We start from the raw sequence: 25,769 nt of genomic DNA, 5'->3' as shown, positions 1-25,769 counted from the left end.
GATAACCATTTAATCTTTCCTTTCTTCTTGAAAACAAGGTGAAGAAGAATTCCTAACATGTTGTGGTTTGTAACAATACCTCCTTCACCCAATGGCTCGGGTTGAGCTTCAACCAACAATCTTTTTTTTTTTGCATGTAAAAAACATATAAATAGTTGTATCAACTTCACATAACAAACAAACAATGAAACACTGCACAAATAGTGGGACATAACACCCTCTAGAATTCAAAATTGCTCTAATTGAAATGCTACCTCTACATATTCTCCACATCAAAACTTCATTTATCTATTATTTTTCTTCAAAACTTTGGACAAAAGTGCATATACTATTTACTTTTTTATTAAGTTTAAATAAATTCTTGTGAAAGTAAATTGATACTTTTAGTTTATTTTTTTTGCTAGAATGATAACGAAAAGTAAATTTTAAATTTATTTTTCTTAAATTAATTATATTTTTATTTGTGTTAAATTAATTATATTCTTTTGCATCCAAATCGAAGAAAAATATTAAAAAAATTATAATCAATTGAATTATACTCCTTTAATAAATTAATCAGATCAGTCCATGCTTTCAGGTATTTTTAATCTATATTTTCATATTTCACATGAATAAATTAGAAATTAATCACTCATAGATGGTAATAATTTGGTGTTAAAATTCAAAAACATTTACTCGGACACAAGGATTGGTAAAAAAGAAGAAGAGAAGAGGTAGTAACTATCTAATATTATCATAGGGCATGGCAGCATCATCAGGATGAGAGCACAATTGAATCAACGTATCCAATCATCATCATCACATCACATCACGACGACGACGACGACGCATGATTCTGGTCTTTCTCTGCTCCAAAAAAACTGAATCCCAATCGCGAAGAAAAGAATCCCTCGCTTGGATCTTGCAACATCGCCAGAGGGATCCATGATACTCCTGCAGTCTCATTCAAGATTCCTGCTCCAGACCTTGTTGAATCGGGCCCAAAAGTGCGTTCTTTCTCTCTTCTTCTTTCCCTTCGTTTACACTTAATTCATTCTAGACTCTGATAGATAGAGAGGTTTAATTAAGGGTTAAAGGGTTGGGGTTGGTGGGGAAGGTAAATTTCTACATTCATACGCAGCTTCCTTATTAAGAAATAATAATCATTTCAATTCATGCTCACTGAGTATTAATATTTTGAATGTAGTGATTCTGGGTTTTTATTTTGTTAGATGTAAAACCATTCATCAGTGTTCGCGTTACAGTTTGCTTAAACTTTGTGTGGGAGTTGGTAACTTATGTGAGGCTAATCCTTGTGGTCCTGTTGTTTAAAATTGAAGTTGAATTTCATCACAAGGAATGATGGTTTATGCTTTTCAGAGAGTTGAATCTTGTGCGTGTTAGACTATTCGTGAATGGTGACCCTTCGGCTAATGGTTTATGATGCTTTTCGGAGAGTTGAATCTTGATGGCTTTGAATTGGATGATGCCTGTGACTTTAAATGCAGCCTTTGTTTCTTGAGGAAGATTGGTTTATTTGGGTTATGGATTTTAGTTGGGCTTTTTAGTTTGATAACAGGTGTATATTACGAAGTTCTTTATCTTTTCAGTTTTGTGAAGTGTTAGTAAATACTATTTATATTATCCTATAATGGTTTTGCTGAAAGCATAATATTGAAGATAACTCGGTTTATCATGTTGGATTGTTGGAGAACTGAACGGAAAGTTTCTTGTGTTGATAGATTTTTAGTCTCTGCTACTTAGGGAGATTTCTTTTCCTTCATCTAATTTCTGATCATTTTTCTATTATTTGGAAGACCAGATAGATTCTGCTGGGTCCTGTTCCTCTTTGATTTCAAAATATGTGGTGGGAACTCACTCTTTTGATAACCTGATAAAAGAGTAAGGGTGAATGCTGGGTGGTGGGATGGGAATGTTAGCAGCTTTGGATCATCTAGTAAGTGAGGTTGATGTAGTAAATGAGCAGCTTATTATGTGAGCTATATTTTCTAATGATTATGAAGAGATTCTGTCTATGGAAGAGATTAGTTAAAGATCAAATTATTGGATAAGGAGGATTAATGAGCTGGAGTTGGATAATAGGAGACTAGGAGAGTTGTGTGAGAACTGAGAATTGACATCTAGGTTTAATTGCTTGAGAAATCACTAACTTAAAGTTCTATACCTAGAGGAAATCCCTTCTATAAGTTGAGAACATATAAATTTATGTTCTCTACCTTGAAATGAGAATGATATGATGGATGTGTCACCACACAAAAAAGGAGAGGATACCAAATAATTGTATACGTGGAGATATTGGTGGGACACCAATTGAGAAGATGACACCAAAGCAATTATGGTGGTTTGGACTTTGGACATGTACAAAGAAGGCCATTGAGGCGCCAATGAGGAGAGTAAATTGCATGGTTTTTAGTCCTGTGAAAAGGAGAGAGGGAGACCAAGAAGGACATTAGAGCAAGTTGTTAAGAGGGATCTCATGGTGAACGATCTTGTGTGATCTATGTAATTGACCTCACCTAGTGGGATACTGGGATAAAGCTTTTTTGGTTTGGATTGGTGTCCTTTTCTAAGTGACAACTTGACAAGGTCATTTAGAGAGATATTTTGAAGCAGAAATGAAAGCAATTTAGGATTTACATAATGTGGACCCAGGTCCATTTCGGGTCATTATTAGTTTCTTTTAGAGCTCCTAGGAGGTTGTGTCATAATGTGGACAGAGTTCTTCAACAATATGAAGAAGATTGGGCTTCTTCTGCTTTCAACTTTTATCATCCTGAATCCTAAAATTATTTGCATGGTGAAAGTTTAAAAGCCACATTTTGTTACTAGTGTTCACACAGTAAAACTTATTCTCTAGTGTTGCCCTTGCTGGTTTGTGAGATGTTGGGTGGCTTATTTTTGTTACTAGTGTTTATGTAACTTTTGCCTAATAAACTTGTGGATAACAACAAATGCTGCTAGAGTGACATGTGGTTATCAAGTTGGATTTGAAGAAGGCCAATGCTTGCATGAGAGTATTAAAATTTGCCTAGGTCTTTGATTTGAAAGTGATGGAATTAATGGTTATTGGGGGATCAGCTTTAGAAACATCAATCTCGGTTGGAGATTTTGAAAGGACACCAATAATGAAGCAAGTGGACTCAAAGAAGATAATTGCAGCAAATACCAAGTATGGCCTGAGGTTAGGAGAGAAGCAACGATACCCTTTTTTGGGAGTGAGAGTGGCCAATATATGTACACATAAAGGATGTAGGATCTAGTTTAGATGTTTGAGGGTGAACATCCTTGAGAAAACAGGTGCAAATATGCAGTTGAATATATGAAGGATAAGGGAAGCGTGGATAAGAGGGAAACAAAACCTAGTAAGAAATTTTATCAATCAAAATAATAGAAGACATAATGTATGATCAATTGAATGACACATCATTAGAATGTGGGTTTTGGACCTAACTCAATCCCAAACACTAGCTTATAGGGTGAGGGTTGGCCCCCACTTATATACTCTATCTTGGCGCTATCTCTAGCCAATGTGAGACTTGGGTTTTTCCCAATTCATCCCCTCACGCCTAACACTTTTGGGCTTGGTGCTTGGATAATATGGTGGGTGGCCTGTTTAATGAATCTAGGATAGGCTTTGATACCATCTTAGAATGTGGTTTTTGGGCCTAACTCAACCCCAAAAGTTAGCTCATAGGGTGAGGGTTGTCCCCCACTTATATATTTTGTATTGGTACTATCTCTAGCTTATGTGAGACTTGGGTTTTTCTCAATAATCAAAGCAATGACATCTGTCCAAACTTTCTTTGAAAACTTCATATGGGACAAACATGCTTTTACTGTTTCTAAGTGAAGTCTATTTTTCCTTATAGCAATCTTATATTGTTAACGGATAGAAATACATGAAGACTAGTGAGACTGCCTTGTTAAGACAAGAAAGTGGAGAATGGAGAAGAGAAATATTTTTTAGTATTATTGTTTTGTAAAATATTAAATAACCAATTTAAATTGTGTTGGATAAAAATGATTCTAGAGAAATTGATTTTGTCTATATGATAAAGTAGAATCACTTTTGCAGTGTAAATATAGGTATATTTTCTAAATATTTTTCATGCCTAGAATCAATTTTACTTTCCAAAAAATAAAATAATTTTCACTTTTGACTTTTCTCAAAAGTAATTCCTTGGTGAATATTTTTTTTTCACTGCAAAAAACAGCCAAACACACATGATTACTGTGCTCCAGGAACTTAATGCTGCAAATGTGATTCCTCCTGCTAACATATGGGAGTCAAAGCAATGTTAAATAAATGTTTTAGTGCCACCATAATGCTATAATGCGGTGTTTTATGACCCCTCCGCCATAGGCAATTTGTGCTATGGCCATAGGCTGCAATGGCATGTTTATATGGCAGAATTTTGGCCTTCTTCCATATTCTTCCATTTGCCGTTGATAACCTTGGAGTCATGGAGACACAAGAGGGACTCCAGTTCAGAAAATTCTGAGTAATTAAGTGTAGCTACATCCTTACTTCAATGTGAACAAACTTGATGGTAATTGACAAGGCTTTTTAACACATGCTATTGTTACTTTTTGCCAAGTGCATAATTGTTGACTTTGATTTCATCTCACTATACAATTGATAATATATATTTCCAGCTAAAGAGGCCGCATTTGAACTCCATTTCATGCAGTTAGGTCAATTGTTTCCCTTCCTCATGCTAATTAATAGTTTTAACAAATATTATGAAACCTGAACTTCTGCTCTAATGTTCTGTCACACAATTAATGTTGATCACTGTTTCAGTCTCGAGAAAGGAGTTGAACTGGATCACCACTGGGTTGAGTTTGATGATGTTCGATATCATATTCAGGTAACAACTTTTTTTCTTTGGAGATAATTATCAGGATTCAGGAAAATATTTTGATGACTACCTTACCTTTGATTCTTTAACATTGCTGGTTAACTTTAGCCTAGATAGTTTTAATTAAATATAAGTTGTTTTGACAGTTTTAGATTGCATATTAACCAAACAATAATGATTGAAGGTGTCAATGAAGAATCCTCATGTTTTGTTGCTATCAGTATCGTTGCCTACTCCTTCTTCAGAAACTATTTTTGTCTGTGGACTTCCTTTTGGAGCCATTGAAGCAATAAAAGCTGCATATGGTAATCTTGTGCAAATTCTTGATCCTCCAAGGGATGGCTTTAATCTCACATTAAAAATAAATCTGTCTAAGCTTCCAGCAAATCAAGGTACAGAGAGCTTCTGTATAAAATGCCATCTTAACTTTCCATTCCCCTTCTAGCAGAAGTTTTTCCTCTTTAAGTTGAATTTAGAAGCTGCTATATTTTCTATGCATTAGAACAATTGACTAGTGTTCAATTTTCCTTACTCTAGTACAGTCTTTCAACCTTCTTTTTTTAGTTTCAGGAATTTATATTTATCTTAGACATTAAATAGTTTTGTTAATAAACGTATAATTGAATCACTTGATTTGTTGTTTCAATTTTCATATTGGATGTGGGTATCATTATGAATGAATAGGGTAATTTATTTAATATGGTATTTTGTCATGTATCATATACCATATGCTTTAGGTTGTCTATATTCTGAACATTTTATGTTTGCTGTTTCGGTTCATCTTAATGTTGTATGTTGGTGTTATACAAAGGAAGAGAATAAGTGTAAACTCTAAAAAAGTGTCTTTTGATCAATGCCAAAGCTTTCTCAGCTCAATCTCTGAACAAATGGTTATTTATGTCCCTAAAAGAGCATTCCTGGGTAATTCTTATCTAGCAATGAATAGAATTTTAATCCAACAAGTAATAATAAAAAATAAGATACATTCTTAAAATTACAAATACTGGATCCTTTTTAGTGTAAAGCTTTAATGAAACTGATGACCTCATATGTGGATCCTTTTCCTTGATTCCTTTGTACAATTGTCTTTGATTACCTGATGACCACACCCCATTGAAGTTTAACTTAATCTATTCATGTATATAGTGGTTTCTTGGTCATCAGTATTTGCAGTTTATTTTATAACTATTCTGTTGTGATTTGATGTGAATATGCCTGGGGATTGCTAAGGTTACTGCTTGATGATGGAAGGAATTATAGTATCATGTGAAAATGATTTTTGTTTTTTGTTGAAAAAGTTAATTTTTAAGTTGTTGAGAGAGGAATGAGAGAACAAGAGAACAAATTCATGTCTGACTCTGAATTACACGGCTGAGCATATATTTATATTAGGCGTCATAAATAGAAGAATAATTACAAATAATTATAAGAATATACATTTATCCTAATTAACATAATTGCAAGATTATAATCTGCCCTATTGACAATAGTACTATAATTATATATTTCCAACATTCCTGTTCTAGCTTATTCAAGGATCTCTTAATGATTTGGTAAAAGCCTCCTGTTGTTGATCATTTGAATTGACTAAGTTAGTGGTGATGTTTTCAGATAAGATTTCTCTAATGAAATGCAATCTTAGCATGTTTGGTTCTCTCTTAAAAGATTAGACATGAGGCAATATGCAAGGCCATTTGATTATAAAAAATGATTGCGTCTGTGAAATCTCCCCAAATTTTAGCTTTTTGAGCCAGCTGTTTGAGCCAAATAATCTAACAAGGGGCTGAAGCCATGACTTGATACCCTGCTCTTGCAACCACACTCTGTTTCTTGTTTTTTCAAGGAATCGAATCGTCACTGATAAAGATGCAGTAACTAGAAATAGTTTAGTGGGAGAGCTTTCCCAATTTGAATCCAAATATCTCATAACCCGAGTATCTTATGTGAGAGATCTTTTGTTGGAGCTTCTTTAATATATCTCAGGATATATGGATTGCTGCTTCTCAATGTCCTTCACTGAGAGAGTTAAGGAATTGACTTACCACACTAACTATAAAGATGTCTAGATGAGTAACAATTAGATAGTTCAGTTTTCCAACCAGTTTTCTATACCTTTCTGGATATGAAACTGGCTTTCCCTGGCTTGGCAGAAGTTTGGTGTTAGGATCCACAGAAGTATCAAGCACCCATCAATCCTGTTTCTTCTAGAATGTCCATCTCCATCACAGACTTTCTTTGGGAAATCACAATACCATTCTTGGATTGTGCCACCTCTATCTCCATGTATTAGACGTCTGCCAAAATCTTTTGTCTGAAAGTAGTGACGAAAATGTTGTTTTACTTGATACTTGTGCAATACCATGGTGATCTATCTGTAATGACAATTTCATCTTAGTACACAATCAAGTAAATACACCCTATGGTTGAATGGTGATGGAAAACTGAGTGGTAAGCTTCATTCCAAGTCACACCAAATTGCTAAGCTACTGTGCTAAATCTGCCAAACTGCCCTTTGGGACTATTTAAAACCATATAGTGAGTTCTGGAGACAGCATACGAGTTCTAAAGACTTGACAAATAAATGTAGGAAGTTGCTCCATATGCCCCTCTTTTGCAAAATCACCGTTGGATCACTAACTTGTAGCAAAATAATTTACTAACTTATATTTATCTTACTAACTTGAATTACTAACTTGTAGCAAAGATAATTAAAATTTGAATTTTAGAAGGGTTGAATGGTTGATGGTAAATTTCAGTTTGAATCAAATTTTGGAGCATTTAGTCAAATGATTGAATCATTTGAATGGCCACAAGTTGGAATTTATTGGACTACCTGGACATGTTCCTAATTCATTTTTAGAACAAACATTAATGAGGCTTCTATTTTTCTTTTCTTTTAATTCAACTCTGTAAATTTTTCTTTTTTTCGTCATAATCATAGTTATCAATCCCAGATACTAGAGTGGAGCAGCCAACCGACCCCAAAACGGGATCGCGGGATGACTGCTATTCTAATTTTTTTACATACATCATATATATATATATATACACACACACACATATACATACATACATTTTAAATAATATAATTAATAATAATTTTGAGTTACTTTTCTGTTTTTGAGCTTATAAGCTCAAAAACAGAAAATTAACTCAAAATTCATAGTACTTAAACAAAAATAAAGTAGGAAATCAAGGAAACAAAGTGCTTAAAGTCATGGTTGGGTAGCAGCAGCTGAGTTGCTAATAAGGAAACAAAAACTGAAAAAGAAAAGAAAACCTCATGTGGGGTTGCTGGAGTGGGCTGGTCACTAGAGTTTCCTGGTATAGAAATGAAGGTCGTCGGAGAAGAAGGGAGCATGTGGGCTTGTGGGTAGGGAAGGTTAGGGTAGAAGCAGAAGGGTTTGTTAGCGGCTTCGTGCTGCACAGAGAGCTTCTGTTTCAGAAGCTAATAATCAGAAAAAAGAACACTAAAAAAACCAGAAATATCCTCAATAAGGATTAAATAGTGAGGGAATTTTCAGGTTTTCCTCAAGCTTCAAGATTGAGCAAGTGAAACCGCTCAAGGGAGCATGATTGCCCTGCTTCGATCCAGATAGCAGCTGCTCTGTCCGTGACTTCAAAATGCAACACAACTATGTCAACATTGCGCTTCCATGCCACTCCACCACCGTGATGAGCGATATTGATATAACATAGGTCTGGGTCATAATGAAGTTCTTTTATTAGAAAAAAATCCTTTCCCCTACTTAGGGTGGGTCTTTTGTTTGGATTGTGGTACTTAATAGAGTAACAATAGTAATGCTAATGTTTTAGTTTCCAAGGCTACATAACTGTTTTTGTCCTCAGATGTGTGTTAAGTGTGGTGATTGTTCTGAATTGGTTAATCATCTCTTTAGGGAGTTGTTCAGCTTATGCAAATTTTCTTGTTATATTAGTTTTAACTTTTAAGTTTTTCATGTGCGTTATGCATTGATACGTTTCATGTATTTTTTTTCTTTTTATGTTTTAGCATTTCAGGGTAAAAGAACTATTTTTTTTCTTAAAAAAAAAATTATCCTTCAGTTTTATAATGATTTTTTGAAATATACTTCTGAATCCCTCTATGCTAATGTTCTACTCTGCCTTGAACTAAAATTCTGGTTGAATTACAAAAAGAGAAAGGAATTTCGATTCAATTATTTGGCTGTTGATGTTCTTTGACAATTGGTGATGTTGAACTTGTGCAGAGCAAAAACATGCTTTTTTGGTAAAAGTTGCATCAATAAGGGAGGTTGTCCTTGGTGCACCGTTGAGAGTAATTTTAGAACATCTTGCTGCAAGAACTGTTGCTCTGGACATGGATCCGCTTGTTGCCCTTGTTCATCGGCCTAACGAGTCTTTCTTTCTTTTTCCTCAGGTGTGATAATCGTTGCAACTTTCTGTTACTTTAGTCTTTATTGCTGCTTGGAATGTTTTATTCACTCTCTTGAGATATGATATGATAGAGATTTAGGAAATATGATAAGATATGATTCTGTTATAATATGGTAGAGATTAAGATGTGATTCTGTTTATGATATGGTAGAGATTAAGAGATATGATAGTTTATTTCTAGGAAAGTAGGAAAGTTTTATCTTATCTAGTTGGAATATATCTCTAAGATTTAGATTAGATTTTGATTAATCTTTTCCTTTTTACTAGCTTGTCTTTTTGTATCTATATATATGCATTGCAGTCTTTGAGTCAATGAATAAGAGAAATATACATGGATTTTCAGTTACGTCATTTAAGCTCAACATGGTATTAGAGCTCGGTTGAGGCCTTGAGGGATAACGAAAAATTGTGCTCCACCGACATTTGCTTTGTCCTCCATTTGTCGCACTTCTTTTGTCTACTTATTTCCACATTCTAGTGGACCTTTATACTTGATGTACCTTTTCCAACAGTCCTTTTTCATCTGTTTTCGCTTTCCGGCGACATTTTCTGCTGCGAGCCGTCGCCGCCATTCCAGCGACATTTTCGAACGATGACCCCATCACTTGACTCGTCTTCCACCAATCTAGATGGCAGTGGGCATCAACATCTGACTTCTCACACGCCTTTTCTTCTACACACCAAACAGCCCCAGTGCGAACCTTTCGTCGGCGTTGACAACGTCTTTTTCTGCCGGCGACATTAGACAGACTCGCCGGTCACCGATTTGTCCAAATCCGATCTCTCTTTGTCCTAAAGATCTCTGACGTGCAAGTATTGTTATGTTTTTTCGGTTCCTGACTCTCTCAACAATGGCTTCCACTGGCCTCATCTTTGTCCTAGATGCCCTGGCCCTTGTCTTTGTCCCAATTACATTGGCCCTTGTCTATGTCCTAGATGCACTGGCCCTGTCTTTGTCCCAAATATACTGGCGCCGTTTATGTCCCAGGTGCAATAGTCCCGACGATTGTCCCAGATGCATTAGTCTTGCCTTCAATTTGAACAATTATAGGTCTTCCACAAAGAAATTGAAATTGACTATGACTTTATGTGAAAGAAGATAATTTATGGAGAAGTCACTACCAGATATTTTTACCAAGTCACTTAGAGGGTTGAGGACGTCCTACATTTGGTCCAAGCTGAATGCATATGATCTATACACTCCAGCTTGAGGGGGAGTATTGAGATATGATTTTTGATGTGTTAAGATATCATTCTGATATGATTGTTTCCTCATTTACATTATTGATTTAGTTGCTAGTTACTATATATATGTGATTGATATAGCTTGATTATTATCCCTACACACTATGGAGTAGTGCCATAGCAATGCTACATGCAGGATTAACTAACTTTAAGCATAAATGTTGTGTCCTAAACTTTCTTGACAGGCTATATATATACAAATATAAGTGCACTTTATTAGAAGCGAGGAAATACATGCTAAGTAATATAATAAGGCAGTTTATTTAAAGCTGTGTTATCAATCGCAGATAGCAGCATGTAGCAGTCAACCCCAAAAACGCTATAGTGGATGACTGCTATTCTGAATTCTTTGTATAGTTTATATAAATTCTCAAAAATGATGAAAATTACTCAAAATTTACAAAGATTTTGGAGGACAAGGGAACCTCGTTAGTGTTAAAAAAATAATCACAAATAATGAAGAAAATAAATAAATGGAGCAAAATAGTTGAACTTGACCAGAAATAGGGAGAAAAAACAATCTTTGTTGCAATGAATGGCCTCTGATCAATAGCAACAAGATACAAAACAGATAAAAAATGATACAAATGTATTGTTCTCTTCCTATCTCCCTTCGTATTTGAGAGAATTGGACTCTCCCTCCCAATTTACACTTGAAAATCTAATGCTTCTTTCCATTCATTCCTTCCTATCATTTATACCCTGTCCTATTTTCCTTTCTTAATTCTATGTATCATCAAGTGAGATCTCAGGCTAAACAATATTTCTGAAACTTTGGTTTTTAACCGTGTTGAACGGCATTGTGTGTCCATGTAGCTGACCTCACCAAGTGGGATAAGGAGTTGTTGTATCTAAATATTCCGAATAACTAACTAATCGTCTGAAGAAGGTTATGCCTTCCATCATTGATGAAAGACAATCCGCATTCATCGAAGGAAGGCATTTGCTTCATAGTGCGGTGATAGCAAACGAGGTAGTCGATGAAGCAAGGAAAGGCCACAAGCCTTGCATTGTTTTTAAAGTCGACTATGAGAAGGCCTATGACTCAGTATCATGGAATTTTCTACTGTATATGTTAAGAAGGATGGGATTCGGTGACAAATGGATTCGATGGATAGATGGATGCTTAAAGTCTGCTTCTATTTCAATATTGGTGAATGGTAGTCCCACGCAGGAGTTCATCCCGCAAAGAGGTCTAAGGCAAGGGGACCCACTAGCACCCTTGTTATTTAATATCGTCGCTGAAGCTTTAAATGGGCTAGTAAGAACAGCTGTGGGGAGTAATTTATATAGGGGATTTTCAGTGGGTTCAAACAATGTGGACATTAGCTTCCTCCAATACGCAGATGACACAATATTCTTCGGGGAGGCTACCATGATGAACATCAAAGCAATCAAAGCAATCTTGAGGGCTTTTGAACTTGTATCGGGACTCAAAATCAATTTTGTAAAAAGTAGTTTTGGAGCATTTGGTATGCCAGAACAGTGGAAACTTGAAGCAGCCAATTACCTCAATTGTAGCCTACTGTCCTTTCCTTTTACCTATCTAGGCATCCCTATTGGAGCTAATCCAAGAAGAAGTCTGATGTGGGATCCTCTAATCGCCAAGTGTGAGAGAAAATTAGCGAGATGGAAGCAAAGACACATTTCGTTTGGGGGGAGAGTGACTCTCATAAAATCTGTCTTAACATCCATTCCTATATATTTCTTTTCTTTTTTCAGGGTTCCTAAAAAGGTGATAGACAAGCTGGTTCGCTTACAGAGAAAATTCCTATGGGGAGGTGATGCGGATCATCACAAGATAGCCTGGGTTAAATGGGACACCGTGTGCCTTCCAAAGGAGAAAGGGGGGTTGGGGATCAAGGATATAAATACTTTCAATATTGCACTACTTGCAAAATGGAAGTGGAGTCTATTTCAGCAGCAAGGAGCACTTTGGGCCAGGGTTTTGGAATCCAGATATGGCGGGTGGAGGAGCTTGGGCGATGCACCAACAACCAATGATGATTCTATTTGGTGGAGGGATCTAAAAAGGGTATTACAGCATCCGGAGTATGGCGAGCCATTATCGAGGAGTATAGAGTGGAGGGTTGGATGTGGTGACCATATAAAGTTTTGGGAGGATCAATGGTTAGGCGAAGACAGATCTTTAGCAGCAAAGTATCCCAGGTTATACCTCATTTCTAGCCAGCAAAATTACACCATTCAGCAAATGGGGGCCTGCAAGGATATAGGGTGGGAATGGGAGCTTAGTTGGAGGAGACCGTTGTTTGATAATGAGTTAGGCATGACTGTCGCTTTTCTAAACGATGTGGACAGCAAGCAAATTCAGCCAGACAGAAAAGATGAGTGGTTGTGGGTGGCAGATCCTAGTGGCCATTATTCCGCAAGAAGTGCTTACACCATGATGAGGGAGATTGCAGCAGAAGGGGCAGAGCTGTCAGCTTTTGAAGAACTGTGGAAGACAAATGCACCAAATAAAGTATTAGCTTTCGCATGGAGGTTACTTAGAGATCGACTACCTACAAGGGCAAACCTTCACAGACGACAGGTGAAATTAAATGATACGACTTGCGTGTTTTGCAGTAATCTGGAGGAGAATACAGGTCATGTGTTTTTTCATTGCAGTAAAATCAGTCCGCTGTGGTGGGAATCGATGTCTTGGGCGAATTGCATGGGTCCTCTCCCGCAAAACCCAAAACATCATTTCCTTCAACATATATTTGGGGTGGCTGAGGCTGTAAAGGTCAGCAGGTGGAAGTGTTGGTGGCTAGCGTTGACATGGTCTATTTGGCAGCAGCGGAACAACATTATCTTTTCTAACGACATATTCAATGCTAACAAAATCATGGATGATGCATTATTTTTATTATGGACTTGGCTTCGTAACTTAGAGAAGGATTTTGAGACAAGCTTTAACCATTGGTCGACCAATATTCGATTAGCTTTTAGGAGTTAGAGTAGGAGTATCATGTTACAGTTGTGTTCAAATTATGTAATTCTGATTTCAGGCTTGGGTTCCTATCAAGACTGCAGCAAGTCTGATCTGGAACCTAGTGCTTGATATCAATATTTGTAAGCTTAGTACCTCTGGTACTCATTTAATACTACTTATACTTTTGCTGAGCAAAAAAAAAACTAAACAGTAGCTTACACTAGGAGCTAGATCTAGATCCTAACTAACTCAAGCTTGTCATAACAGAATGACAACTGATAAATAATTATGCTGAGTCAGAATGCTGGCTCAGCTTATACTCTATTTAAATGGGGTCTGTTAACACAAATGTCCAATCCTCAATATGTTTTAGGAAAACCCCTTAAAAGTGCACACATTACATTAGATAGGATGAAATGCCTAATCTTATTCCATGTGAACTGCTGTGCCATAAAAACCTCCTTAATCAACCAAGCATATAACACAAATATTAGGAGATAGTGCTTTTTGTGTGATATTCAAATCTGCAACAATAGTTACTGTTAGTTGAGTTGGGAATAAAGAAAAGGATAAAATAATAAAATAAAGAACTCTTTTAATTTGAAACTTGTAAAATCTAGTTGATGAAACATCTTTTTTGACAGGCTGATAAGGTAACTGTGGTGTATCCTATGAGATTCAACGATTCAATAGACATTGTTCTTGCAACTTCATTCCTGCAGGTATGGTTTTAGGTATTACATATCTAAGGGTCATTGGGATTAAAGAGAGTAGGGAGAGAGATAAAGTATCATTTTTGTTGTATTCTGTAAACCATTCTTGTTTGGTGCTTTACTACTCTTTTGTGTGGTTTGATGGTTTCAATTTTCAAGCTTTATTATAATTTAGGAATTTGTCGAAGCCAGGCGTACAGCTGGACTTAATAATACCCCTCCTTGTTCGTGGTCTCTTACTCCTCCACTGGAACTAAAAGAAGTTCCCGCTGATGCATTATCTGCGAATGCAGGATTTGTGACATTTGGTTAGTGTCAGGAAAAGTGTCACATTGTATGTATACATATATTTTTTGCTAGCATCACTGCAATGTAGTATGTTAAACTCTGCAGTTATCTTCCCTCGTCATGTCGAAGGCCAGAAACTGGATCGTACAGTATGGAATCTGTCAACTTTTCATGCCTATGTTAGCTATCATGTTAAGGTGTGGGTTTCTTTGGACTAAATATTTTCAGTGCATTATATGACTTCAATTTCTTGTATTCAGTATTGGGTCACGACAATGCACATGCGACCTTGATTTGGCATCATAAAGAAGTTATTACCGTCTTTTACATGGATTATAATTTTTCATTATTTAGCTTGGGATTTAAACTATCATGTTTGCCTCAGTATGCATAAGGAAGAATGGTTGGAAATGATTAATAAAAGATACCATATTTTCCTCTGAAATATTTAGATATAAAGGATTTTATTTGATCTTACATAAAACCATTTTTTTTCTTGTTTTACAAAAAAGATTTGTAAATACTTATACAAATAATTTTACTTTCTTAACGTATATCATTTTTATTTAAAAAAGTAAATACGAGGGGCACTACTGGAAAGTGTTGGGAGAGAGTATATGGTGATGTGGAGTTTGTTAATATAGATTTGAACACTTTCAAGAACGTTAAGTGCGGATTATGGGAATTGGAATAGATTTAGAGAATCTTATGCTAATAATGTTATATACTTGGCTGTTCAATAATGTTTATTTCTTTTTTAATAAACCTGCAAAAGTGATGTTTGATCCTGATCTACATTATGCATATTTGTGACAGTGCTCAGAAGGATTTATGCATACACGTATGCGGCGGCGTGTGGAGTCCTTGATTCAGGTAATCTTGCATTTATTTACTTGTTCAAGTAAACTTTTGCTGTAGCTCTTACTAAAAAATGCTTTTTAGTACCTCACCTTTGTTTGATATTGCAGTTGAATGTGTTTCATTATTAAAATGTAATATAGTGGATACTGGACATTACATAATAGCTAGGTATATGCTTTATTGAAAAGGTTGTGTTAGGATATAAGCAGAAGGAAAAGTTAGTCTGTTAATGAGTTAGTTAGAGGGGTTTATTAGATATAAATAGGGGAAGAAGAATAGGAGAGAGGAGTTTTGTTGTCATTGTAAATTGAGCATTAGCTCTTTGTGAAAGGAGAAATTCTTTGTGAAGGGGAACCCTTGGAAAAGAGTTTTCTCTCCTATTTTCTGTTCTTTTCTTTCTAGTCAATAAAATCCTTTCTTTTCTTCATCATTTCAATCCTTGGTTCCAAACAATTGGTCCAACCTGCCGGATCCCGATTGAGGAACAATGGACAAGTTTGATGCGAGATTCGTGGCACTAGAAACTTCTGTTGAGGCATTGAAGAAAGCAATGAGTGAACAAGGAACAAGGTTCCCATATTGCAGAAATCAAGAAAAGTGTGGGAGAGGTGAGTGAGATAAATGTTGAAGAAGTGGATGCAGAAACAAGGTATTTTTTTTTTGGAAGGCAGAAGATATATATTATTAATAAACAAACAGTACCAGAGGTACTGATTAAGAACAGATACAAGACACCTAAGGTGCCACCTTCCAAAAACAAAGGAAAAACCCAACAAAACCCCACCACAAAAGGAAACAACCCAAATTAACCAAAGGACTCTGAAAGATTGGTAGGTTAAATAGAGTATTGAAACCTTTCTCACTAGCTTTTAACCTAGACCAAGCAAGAAATAAAGCATCATCCATCACTTTGGAAGGGTCGAAAGGAATGCCCTGAAATAACAGAAAATTCCTATGCTGCCAAATGGGGTGATAGTTAAGGCAATCCAACACCCACACCATCTACTATGATTTCTCCCTGCACCAAAGCCATCACAGAATTGGATGAAATGACTTGCTGGGTTAGCTGGAAGAGCACCTATGACCTGAGTCCATCTCATGGATTCCCACCACAAACCCATAGTCATTTTGCAGTTGAAAAAAAGATGACCAGCCTCCTCCTGCTCAATCCCACAAAGTGGGCACATAGTATCCTGAATGGGCACATTTCTTCTAAGGAGATTGGCCCTAGTGGGGAGCCTATCCTTAATAAGCCTCCAAGAGAAAACCCCAACCCTTGGGGGGATTTTTAACTTCCATATTGTCTGGAAAATCCTCCTCTCAGGAACAGATCTGTTGAATGTCATCATTAGCCTATAGGCTGACTTAGTGGAATACAAACCACTGGGATCAGCTTTCCATAACATGGTGTTCGTCAGATGTCGCTGAATAGGAATAGCAGTAATGTCTTCCATGAAAGCCACTGCTACTTCATTCTCATGATCAAATAAGTTCCTCCTCCACTTCACATCCCAGCTCCATATATTCTGAGAAAAATTTCCCATTTTAGAAATGGGAAAATTCTGTTGTCTGCTAATCAGAAAAAGTTGATTATACTTCTGCTGAAGGCTGCATTCCTCTCCCAACCAGTTATCTTTCCAGAAATTTATTTTATCCCCACATCCAACCTTCCAAGCCATATTTTGATGGATAATGCTGAAGTCAGACTGCTGATTTAGCTTTCTAAGATCCTTCCACCATTGGGAATGCCAACCTTTGTCTCTGCCATTCTGCAGATCTGACCACCCTCCATATTTGGAGTTTAAAACTCTGACCCATAATTGATGCTGATTGGAGGATAAGTCCCAAATCCATCTACCCCTCAAAGCTGCATTGAATTTAGAGAGATCCTTAATCCCCAGGCCCCCATCATTCTTCGGAAGACAGATAACATCCCATTTCACCCAAGGGATTTTCTTATGATCTTGATTTCCTCCCCACATAAAATTCCTTTGGAGAGACACCAACTTGTCAACTATTCTTTGAGGTATCTTGAAAAAAGATAATAGGTAAATTGGTAGGGCATTCAGAACAGACTTTATCAAAGTGACCTTGCCACCCATGGATAAATTTTTCTGGTTCCATTTAGATAGCTTAGCTTCAAATTTGCTAATCAGAGGCTCCCATACCACCCGACTAGAAGGCTTGACCCCAATAGGCATACCCAGGTAGTGAAAAGGGGTATCCATCTGTCTACAATTCAAAAATTGGGCAGCATCATGGACCCAATTGGCTTGAACCCCAAAGATCCCAAAGTGGCTTTTGGCAAAGTTGATCTCCAGACCCGAAGCCATTTCATAACCTCTAAGCATGGCCTTCAAGACAATGACATTCTCCCAAGAATCCTCACCAACAAAGACTGTATCATCAGCATATTGCTGGATATTTATAGGCTCATTTTGCTTCCCAACCAGATAGCTTCTATAAAGGTTTTTGTTAAGAGCCTCTCTCATCATACCGGTAAGACCCTCACCCACTATATTAAAGAGCAAAGGAGCTAGAGGATCCCCTTGCCTCAAGCCTCTAGTAGGGACAAATTCCTTTGTAGGACTTCCATTAACTAGGATTGAAATGGTGGCTGATTGGAGGCAAGCAGTAATCCACTTTCTCCATTTGAGGTAGAATCCTAACCTTACCAGCATGTAGTCCAAAAGAGACCAAGATACAGAATCATAAGCTTTTTCAAAATCCACTTTAAAAACCATAACTGGCTTCTTTCTCTGAATAGCTTCCTCAACCACCTCATTGAGAGTCAGAATGCCATGAAGGATATGTCTATCCTTTATGAACGCTGACTGCTTTTCATCAATTATCCCAGAAAGCACTCTCCTCAACCTTTTTGCCAAAAGTTTGACTATTATTTTATACATGCAACCAATAAGAGAAATGGGTCTGTAATCATTTAAAGACTGAGGGTGGGTTGTTTTAGGAATAAGGGCCAAAAAGGAGGCATTGCTGCCTCTAGGGAAGCTGCCATGAACATGGAATTCATCCACAAATCTTCTGAAATCAGGTTTCAACGCCCCCCAAAATTCCTTGATAAAGTTGAAATTAAAACCATCTGGCCCCGGACATTTATCCCCCCCACAACTCCAAACAGCATCTTTGAGTTCTTGGTCAGAAAAAGGTGCAGTCATCCCCTCCCTTTGTCTCTGATCAATCATGGGGAAATGGACCCCATCCAAAGTAGGTCTAGAAGAGTTCTGTTCAGTGAACCTCTCAAGAAAGAAATTAACAACTTCATTCTTGACTAGGTTGGGCTGCTGAACCCATACACCATCAATGAGGATTCCTTGAAAAACATTTAAGCTTCTTCTGAAATTTATAACTTTTTGAAAGTATGCTGAGTTGCTATCACCTTCCTTGATCCACTTAGCCCTAGATTTCTGTCTCAACAGTGATTCATATGCATTTGAAGCATCCCACAGGTCTTGCTGGATGGATTTCTTGACCTTAACTTCATCTTCAGACAAAATTCTATCAGAAGCTAAGGTTTCCAAATCATTTAACTTCTACCTCAGATTTTGAATCTTGTTGGCATTAATATCCCCCTTGTCTTTACTCCACTATTTTATTCAGTATCTTAGGTTCCTCAATTTGTTTTAAAGGACAATTCCCCCCCAACCACCCTGCTGATCTCTGCTCCAAGCCTCCTTCACCATTGTTTGGTATCCTTTTTTTTTGAGCCACCAGTCCACAACCTGAAAGGGCTTAGGACCCCAGTCCACCATCCTTGTTTTCAAGATGATTGGACAATGGTTTGAGAAATCCCTTTGAAGGACATGCTGAGAGGTATCAGGCCATAGAGATATCCACTGATCTGAAACCAGAAATCTATCAAGTCTGCTCTTCACATTGCCATTGGGCCTAAACCAAGTAAACCTGCACCAAAGCACTTAATATCCTGAAGCTCCATCTCAGATATCCAATCATTGAATTCTGAGATGTCAGGAGTGGCAGCAATCCTTTGGGATGAGCCAATTCTTTCTTCCTGACTCCTGATGCTGTTAAAATTCCCAAGGAAGCACCATAAACCATAGGATTAGAAACCTTCAACTGCCTCAACTCATCCCACAAGGCTCTTTTCCCAGCTAGATCACAAGGGGCATAAACATTAACAATGGACAACCACTGATTTTCTTTCACCCACCTCCCCTCCAACATTAAGAAATTTCTACCTTTGACCCTCCTTTCCACCTCAAAAGCTAAGTTGTTCCACATGCACAACAAACCACTAGATGCCTGGGCTGAAGGAACATTATCCCAAGATAAAGTAGAATCCCCCCACATAGATTGACAGATGATCTTATCAAAACTTTTCTTTTTTGTTTCTTGAATACACATGAGGTCCACCTTATGTTTTAAATTGAGCCTCCTAATGGCAGCCCACTTAATCCCCCTGCCCAAACCTCTTGAATTATAAGAAAGAATAATCATGATTGATGATATTTAATTCCCATCTCAGCTGCCACCTTGTTATCTCTCTTTTCCATATCTAGCATCATTCCTTGAGTTTTCTGACTGTCCTCCCCATGGGTCAGACCCATTTCTTTTACTAGGGCACATTGTTTTTCCAAAATATCATGGTTGACTTGCCCTAAGCTATTGTCTTGGTATTTGCTGTTTGGTTCATGTTGTGAGGCTTTAGTGGTAGAAGTTCCCCTTAGGTCCCCCTTGTATCTTGATACCATTTTTGAAGCTGATAATGGGTCCACGGCTGGTTCCATATTAATTTGGGCCTCTCCTCTAATCTCCAAAGCCTCCTTTCTTCTAACGTAGAACTTAGTAGCAACAGCAGGAATTGGGCCATGTGGCCTCAGGCCCAAATCCCCCCCCTTCCACACAGAGATCAGAATGGCCTAGGGATATATTGACCCTATTGTTGGCCTGAACATTGGTTGCTGGCACACTTTCCTCTTGCAGCTTTTCTTTCTCCTGTGCCCCTTCTGTGTCTCGGGCTGTGACTCCAGAGGTTACCTCATTTGGATTCCTCTGCTGACCCTCCCTTGCATCATGTGACCAGTTCCTTGCTTTTTTTGTTTGCATGTTATCTCTCCTCTCCCACTGTGCCATATCATTTAATGCTCTCCTTTTCAAAAGCATTTGACCATTGTTGGGTTCCTGGGACACAGCAGCCTCAACGGTTGGGTATTGATCCGAGATGTTGTTGTCGCCATGTGGATGGTCCACGTCATCACTCTCAATGAAGGACCGGTCCAAGCAACAACGACCAATGGCTTGAATTCATTGGTCACGACGCATTTGGAGGGAATGAGGTTGACTCCCATGGTTGGAGTAACCACCGTCAACGTCGTCGGGGCCGCCGTCGGTGAGGTCGCAATCAATATCGGCCCCTAGAATATCATCTCCGGCGGTGGCGGGACTGTTTGGCTCCGTCGAGAATGGAGATGGCGGAAGCCAACTGGTGATACGCTGCGGTTTCGTCTTCACTCCCAAACTGCTCGTGTCTTCAACCACGTCAAGAGAGATTTCAACACCGTCGATGACGACCAGCACCGCCGTCTAGATCCTCGGCCTCATCTTCGTCCTAATAAGTATTCTTGCCACGTCGAGTCGCCGTCGCTCTTCCACCATTTCATCCACTTCCACCATCTCACCGATTTCCGCCACCACCTTCTCCATATATTTCGGCTCCCATGCAGTCGGCGGAAGACCCCACAGAAGGACCCACGCAAGCCTGTGTGTTGGTCGAATATCCTGGGACCACTTCTGAAGGTCCAGGATGGGTGTGAACCCGTTCGTCGTTTCTTCATATATAAGCCGACTCGCCTTAGTATCATCCATGTTAGGTAGGATGGTAGGATGATCCAGTCATCAGCCCAGTAACGAGGGGTAACGTCCGAGTCTACCGCCCATTTCAGTTCCTCCTCTACCCTTTCAAACATGCCTCTATTTTTCAATCTCCCCACCCAAGCCTTCTGTAGCCATTCCTTCTGCTCCATGGTTGGGTTCAGGACCACTGGTCTCTGAACATCCTTTATAGCTTCCTGGAAGTCATCCTTCTGATTGCATAGGCTACTCACTCCTGGCGACGCCGCTCTAACCACCTCGACATAAGACCGAAGTCTACCACCATTAGAGTTTGTTTTCAAATCTCCTTGGTTACGTCTGGGCACCTCCTGTATACTCACCTTGCCAGGTATAGTGTTAGCATTTTGGTTTCCTCGAGTCACCTTTCCCCTTTCAAATTTAGGTCGGTTAACAAACATTTTCGTCCCTCCAAAGAAAATGTTGTTATCTAGTTGCCTTTCCAACCCCTGTTCGTATTCAACCTCCTTAAACCTGACAAAACCAAATCTGTGATCTTCCTTATTTCTAGATTTGGGAATGAAAACCTCCCACACCTTGCCCCATCTTTGGAATGTCTGCCATAAATCCTTCTCATTTACCCATGTAGGGAATCTATAGAAGTAAAAAGTCGTTACATCAGCCTTGTTTCTCCATGTTACTGTTCTATCTTGCCATTGGTGATTGCTGAACTTTGGTGTGGCTCTGTTAACTGCCATCTTCCTGTTCCTCCTATGGGTTACTTCAACCCATTGTCCTCATTGATTACAGACTTGCTGTCCTCCTTGTAGCCTACCTCTCCTCTCTCTGCAAGGCTCCATTGTTGATTGTGACCTCCATGTCTACTGTTCCATCTCCTCACACTATCTGAATATGGATGTCGTCCTTGTCTCTCTCTCTCCCACTGTCTCCCTCGAGGTCGCCCTTTCACACTCACCCTATCTCTCCCTCTCTCTCTCTGTCTACCCTCTCTCATTCTTCATCCAGCTTTCAAGTTTGTTAAGATACATTACGCAGAAACAAGGTATTACTCTTGACAAAGAGGAGATCGTAGACAAGAACGCGCATGAGATGTAAAAGGTCGCTGAGGAAGGAACGGAGAAATGGAATGTTCTTGGGTAAAGAGGGTAGAGCTACCTTTGTTTGAAGGAGCGATCCGCTAGGGTGGGTTGCTAGAGCGGAAAAATTCTTCGAGGTGCAGCAAATTAAGCCGATGGAGAAGTTGAGACTTACGTTCATTGGAATGGAATGCAGTGCATTGGTTCCAATTTTGGCGAAAGAAATCCTCCTTGGGAGGAGTTTGCTACAGCACTAATGCGAAGGTGCAACCTGCCAGATCCGTGTTTGTGATGGAAAACCGAGTGGAAGCATTGGAGAAATTGGCCAGCGATCAAGGGAAGAAATTGACGGAGCTGCAACATGACATTGGCCACATCAAGGACAATATGTCAGACATGAAACAGTTCAAAGAATTGATCTTGTAGTGCATGTCGAGCAAGAAAAAGGAAACCCGCATCAAAAGAAGGAAGAGATTCATAATGTTCTTGAAAGAGAGGACCAACATTTAAGAGCTGAAACATGCAAGATATTGACTGAAGAGGTTGATCCTCATTCGACTCAGCAAGACAAAAATTGATCTTGTAGTGCATGTCAAGCAAGAAAAAGGAAACCCGCATCGAAAAAAGGAAGAGTTTCACAATGTTCTTGAAAGAGAGGACCAACATTTAAGAGCTGAAACATGCAAGATATTGACTGAAGAGGTTGATCCTCATTCGACTCAGCAAGGCAAAAATAGCATGGAGGGAAGTGGGTCAGAATGTAGTAAAGCCAGAGGCCTTCTTGGACAGGAAAGCTGGAACTACCCACCTTTGATGGAAGAATTTTGAGTGTGATGATGATTGATGACCCATTGCAATTCTTGAAATCAGAAAACAAAAGTAAAGAAGGTTCAGTAATCAAGAACCATGCACCTTGTGGTGAAGAAACCAAAAATGATGAAGTAAAATTAGCAAGAGAAACAGAAAATGGAAAAGTTATGATGGAGGAAGAAGTTGATCCTTTGATCAAGAAGGAGAAACACAATGAAAACAGACTGAAGAATGTGAGCTGCAAAGACCATTTTCTTGATAACCCAATACCAAAGTTGATCAAGAAGGAAGTTGAAGCTGGTGATGCAGCCAAGCCTCATTCTTTTCAAGATTCAGATTTCCATAAAAAGATTGTGATGACACAGAAATCATTGTTGTACCGAAATTCGATCATGAAGGTGGTTGGAACATCAATGGTGTTGGAATCTTGGAATGCCAACTTGTTGGGTGAGCCTTTGGCATTAAACTTTGGTGTGCCTATGGATGACAGATCAACAATGGAGCCAAGGCAGAAGGTATGTACAGAGGCAGTCATGATGGTTCAAGTTATACGGAGTCCACCCTCATCCCCACCACCACCGAAGCTGCCGGATCTGAGTTTGTATGAAGTGGCCAGTAGGTTTACAGTTGATCCCCCATGGAGGGACACCAAAGAGGCACGTCTTGTTAGAGTAAATGTTTCAGTTCTGAAGGATGGGAAAGAGGAAGGGGAATTTTTGGAATTCTACAAAGTCTGTACAATTTTTTACATAGTGGATCAGGCCCAAATGGGCTGTCAAAATAGGATTCGTAAAAGAGGAGCAGAAACTGGGCAGCAAGATTTATACTACTAAATTTGGAGCCCTGTGTAGCTGATGACATTTTAAGAGAGCGGAGATGGAAAGAGATTGCAGCACCACACATGGAGGTCCAGATTATTCAGAATTTGCTTCCATCCCGATCTCCATTGGAGCCACAGAACTCAACCCCACATCAGGGGCAGTGGGTCATTCCTAATTAAGCTACAATGGGTGCAGTTGTCTTCCAGCAATCGAAGAAAACTTGAGGAAGTTTCAATGTGCAATTCCAGTTTTCAAATTCCAACCTTGAGGACAAGGTTGATTTTTAGGAGGAGTGTATTGTTAGGATATTAGGAGAAGGGAAAGTTAGTTAAGATAGTTAGTTTGTTAATTAGTTAGTTAGTTAGTTAGAGGAGTTTATTAGATATAAATAGAGGAAAAAGGATAGGAGAGAGGAGTTTTGTTGTCATTGTAAATTGAGCTATTCTTTGTGAAAGGAGAAAAATCTTTTGTGAAGGGGAAACCCTCGGTTCCTAACAGGTTGTGATTAGGGAAAGTTCCCCGTTTTTTACATATATCAACTACCGTCCTAACATTGGCATTTGGTTTGTTCCAAAAGAATGCACCTAGTTTGGTAGCCAACTAAAATCCTACACATTGTATAGTTGAGTGAACTTGTTCTGCTGCATTGGCCCGTGCAATCAGTGTTTTACAGTCTACGTTTCTGATTAACTTTTTTGTGACATAAATGTGTTGGTTGTCATTTTCCCTTAAATGATTTGCCGAATTTCGCAACATAATTTTTAATAGAACCTACACTTGTTTTGTAGGCTCTGAATCGTGCCAAACCAGATGCCGAGAATTCAAAGAAAACTTCTTACAACAGATCCTTCAAACGGCTGGTTTGTGATGCGCATTCTTGTGATGGTTTTTAACTAGTATTTTCTTTTTACCTGTTTTATAATAAAACTTGTGTCCAAAAATTTACACTGGATACTAGGGTCTCAAGGAATCAAGGACCAACTCATTTTCTTAAAGGAGAAGCATGGTGAGGAAGATATTCTGCTTCTATTGGACTATACAATCGCCAACCAAGGAATTGCTATTGCAATGTTTGCAGAATGTTCCAGATGCTTGTAACTCAGATGTGATTCTCCTTCTGAACTCTTCACGTTCAGTCCAAGGAATTGCTGGCATATTTCTGCAGACTGCTCCAGGAGCTTGTAATTTATTCATGGAAAAGAATAGGATACAAATAGAAGAGAAACGACCAAACAAACTAGTTATTAAAATGTACAATTGTTTATCATCTGAATGAGGTGTACTGTATATCTGTTTTTGGGGATACGTATCAAATATCTTCCTTTTTGAGGCATTCATCAAATTTTCGTTTTTATTGTAAGGTATCGATAATGTGTTGATGCAAGTTTAAACTATTGAATGAGGTGACATGGATAAGTTGTTTTAGCTTTTGAGGGGTTTTGAATAAGATCATGTTGCATGCTTTTGTGGATTGTAATTCAAATTCAGTGTTTACTCGTATATCATCACCCTTGAGTCATTCAATCACAAAGAAATCTATCTCATGTTTGGGAGTTGCTTTGTGTACCTATAAAACTTCTTGTGCACCCAACAACTTTTGAAAATTCCATAAATACCCCTTTCTTATAACTTCTTCACTTTCCTTGTTCGATCATGCTTTATTTTTTTTTTCATTGCCTTCACCTTCATTCTCGTGAGAGGTGCTCGTTGGTTGTGTCCTCTTTGATTACGGTGGTTCGTCGGTAAGTGGTTACACCATTAATGGTGGAGGTAAGGTCTCCAATTTGGATCTTTTTTTTTTGCGCAAAACTTACGGATTGATAATCCGTAAGTTATATACAATTTATGGATTGGTAATATGTAAGAAACATACGAATTGTCAATTGGACAATCCATAAGTAACATACAGATTG

The 25,769-nt window shown here is 38.3% G+C and overlaps 1 protein-coding gene across 1 annotated transcript; it reads left to right on the top strand.

Annotated features, from left to right (window-relative positions):
- The first annotated feature begins 613 nt into the window (after positions 1-613).
- Positions 614-25,339, top strand: LOC100819020 (actin-related protein 2/3 complex subunit 2A). The gene is made up of 10 exons (XM_003531892.5): positions 614-986; positions 4,805-4,871; positions 5,047-5,254; positions 9,092-9,261; positions 14,103-14,180; positions 14,347-14,479; positions 14,565-14,656; positions 15,276-15,332; positions 24,645-24,716; positions 24,815-25,339. Exons 1-10 carry the CDS (start codon positions 925-927, stop codon positions 24,848-24,850), a joined length of 975 nt encoding a protein of 324 aa, XP_003531940.1. The 5' UTR covers positions 614-924; the 3' UTR covers positions 24,851-25,339.
- Positions 25,340-25,769: the final 430 nt, after the last annotated feature.

This window comes from Glycine max, chromosome 8 (assembly GCF_000004515.6).
Source record: "Glycine max cultivar Williams 82 chromosome 8, Glycine_max_v4.0, whole genome shotgun sequence".
Taxonomy (NCBI): domain Eukaryota; kingdom Viridiplantae; phylum Streptophyta; class Magnoliopsida; order Fabales; family Fabaceae; genus Glycine; species Glycine max.
Note: the sequence above shows the minus strand (reverse complement) of the source record. Positions and strands in the feature narration are given on the sequence as shown.

Bases quoted from the DNA above. Each gene is read 5' to 3' on its own strand.
- LOC100819020 (XM_003531892.5), top strand. From the start codon at position 925: ATGATACTCCTGCAGTCTCATTCAAGATTCCTGCTCCAGACCTTGTTG. The intron at 4,872-5,046 runs GTAACAACTTTT...TAATGATTGAAG, and splicing joins ATGTTCGATATCATATTCAG to GTGTCAATGAAGAATCCTCA. The intron at 15,333-24,644 runs GTAATCTTGCAT...CTTGTTTTGTAG, and splicing joins GTGTGGAGTCCTTGATTCAG to GCTCTGAATCGTGCCAAACC.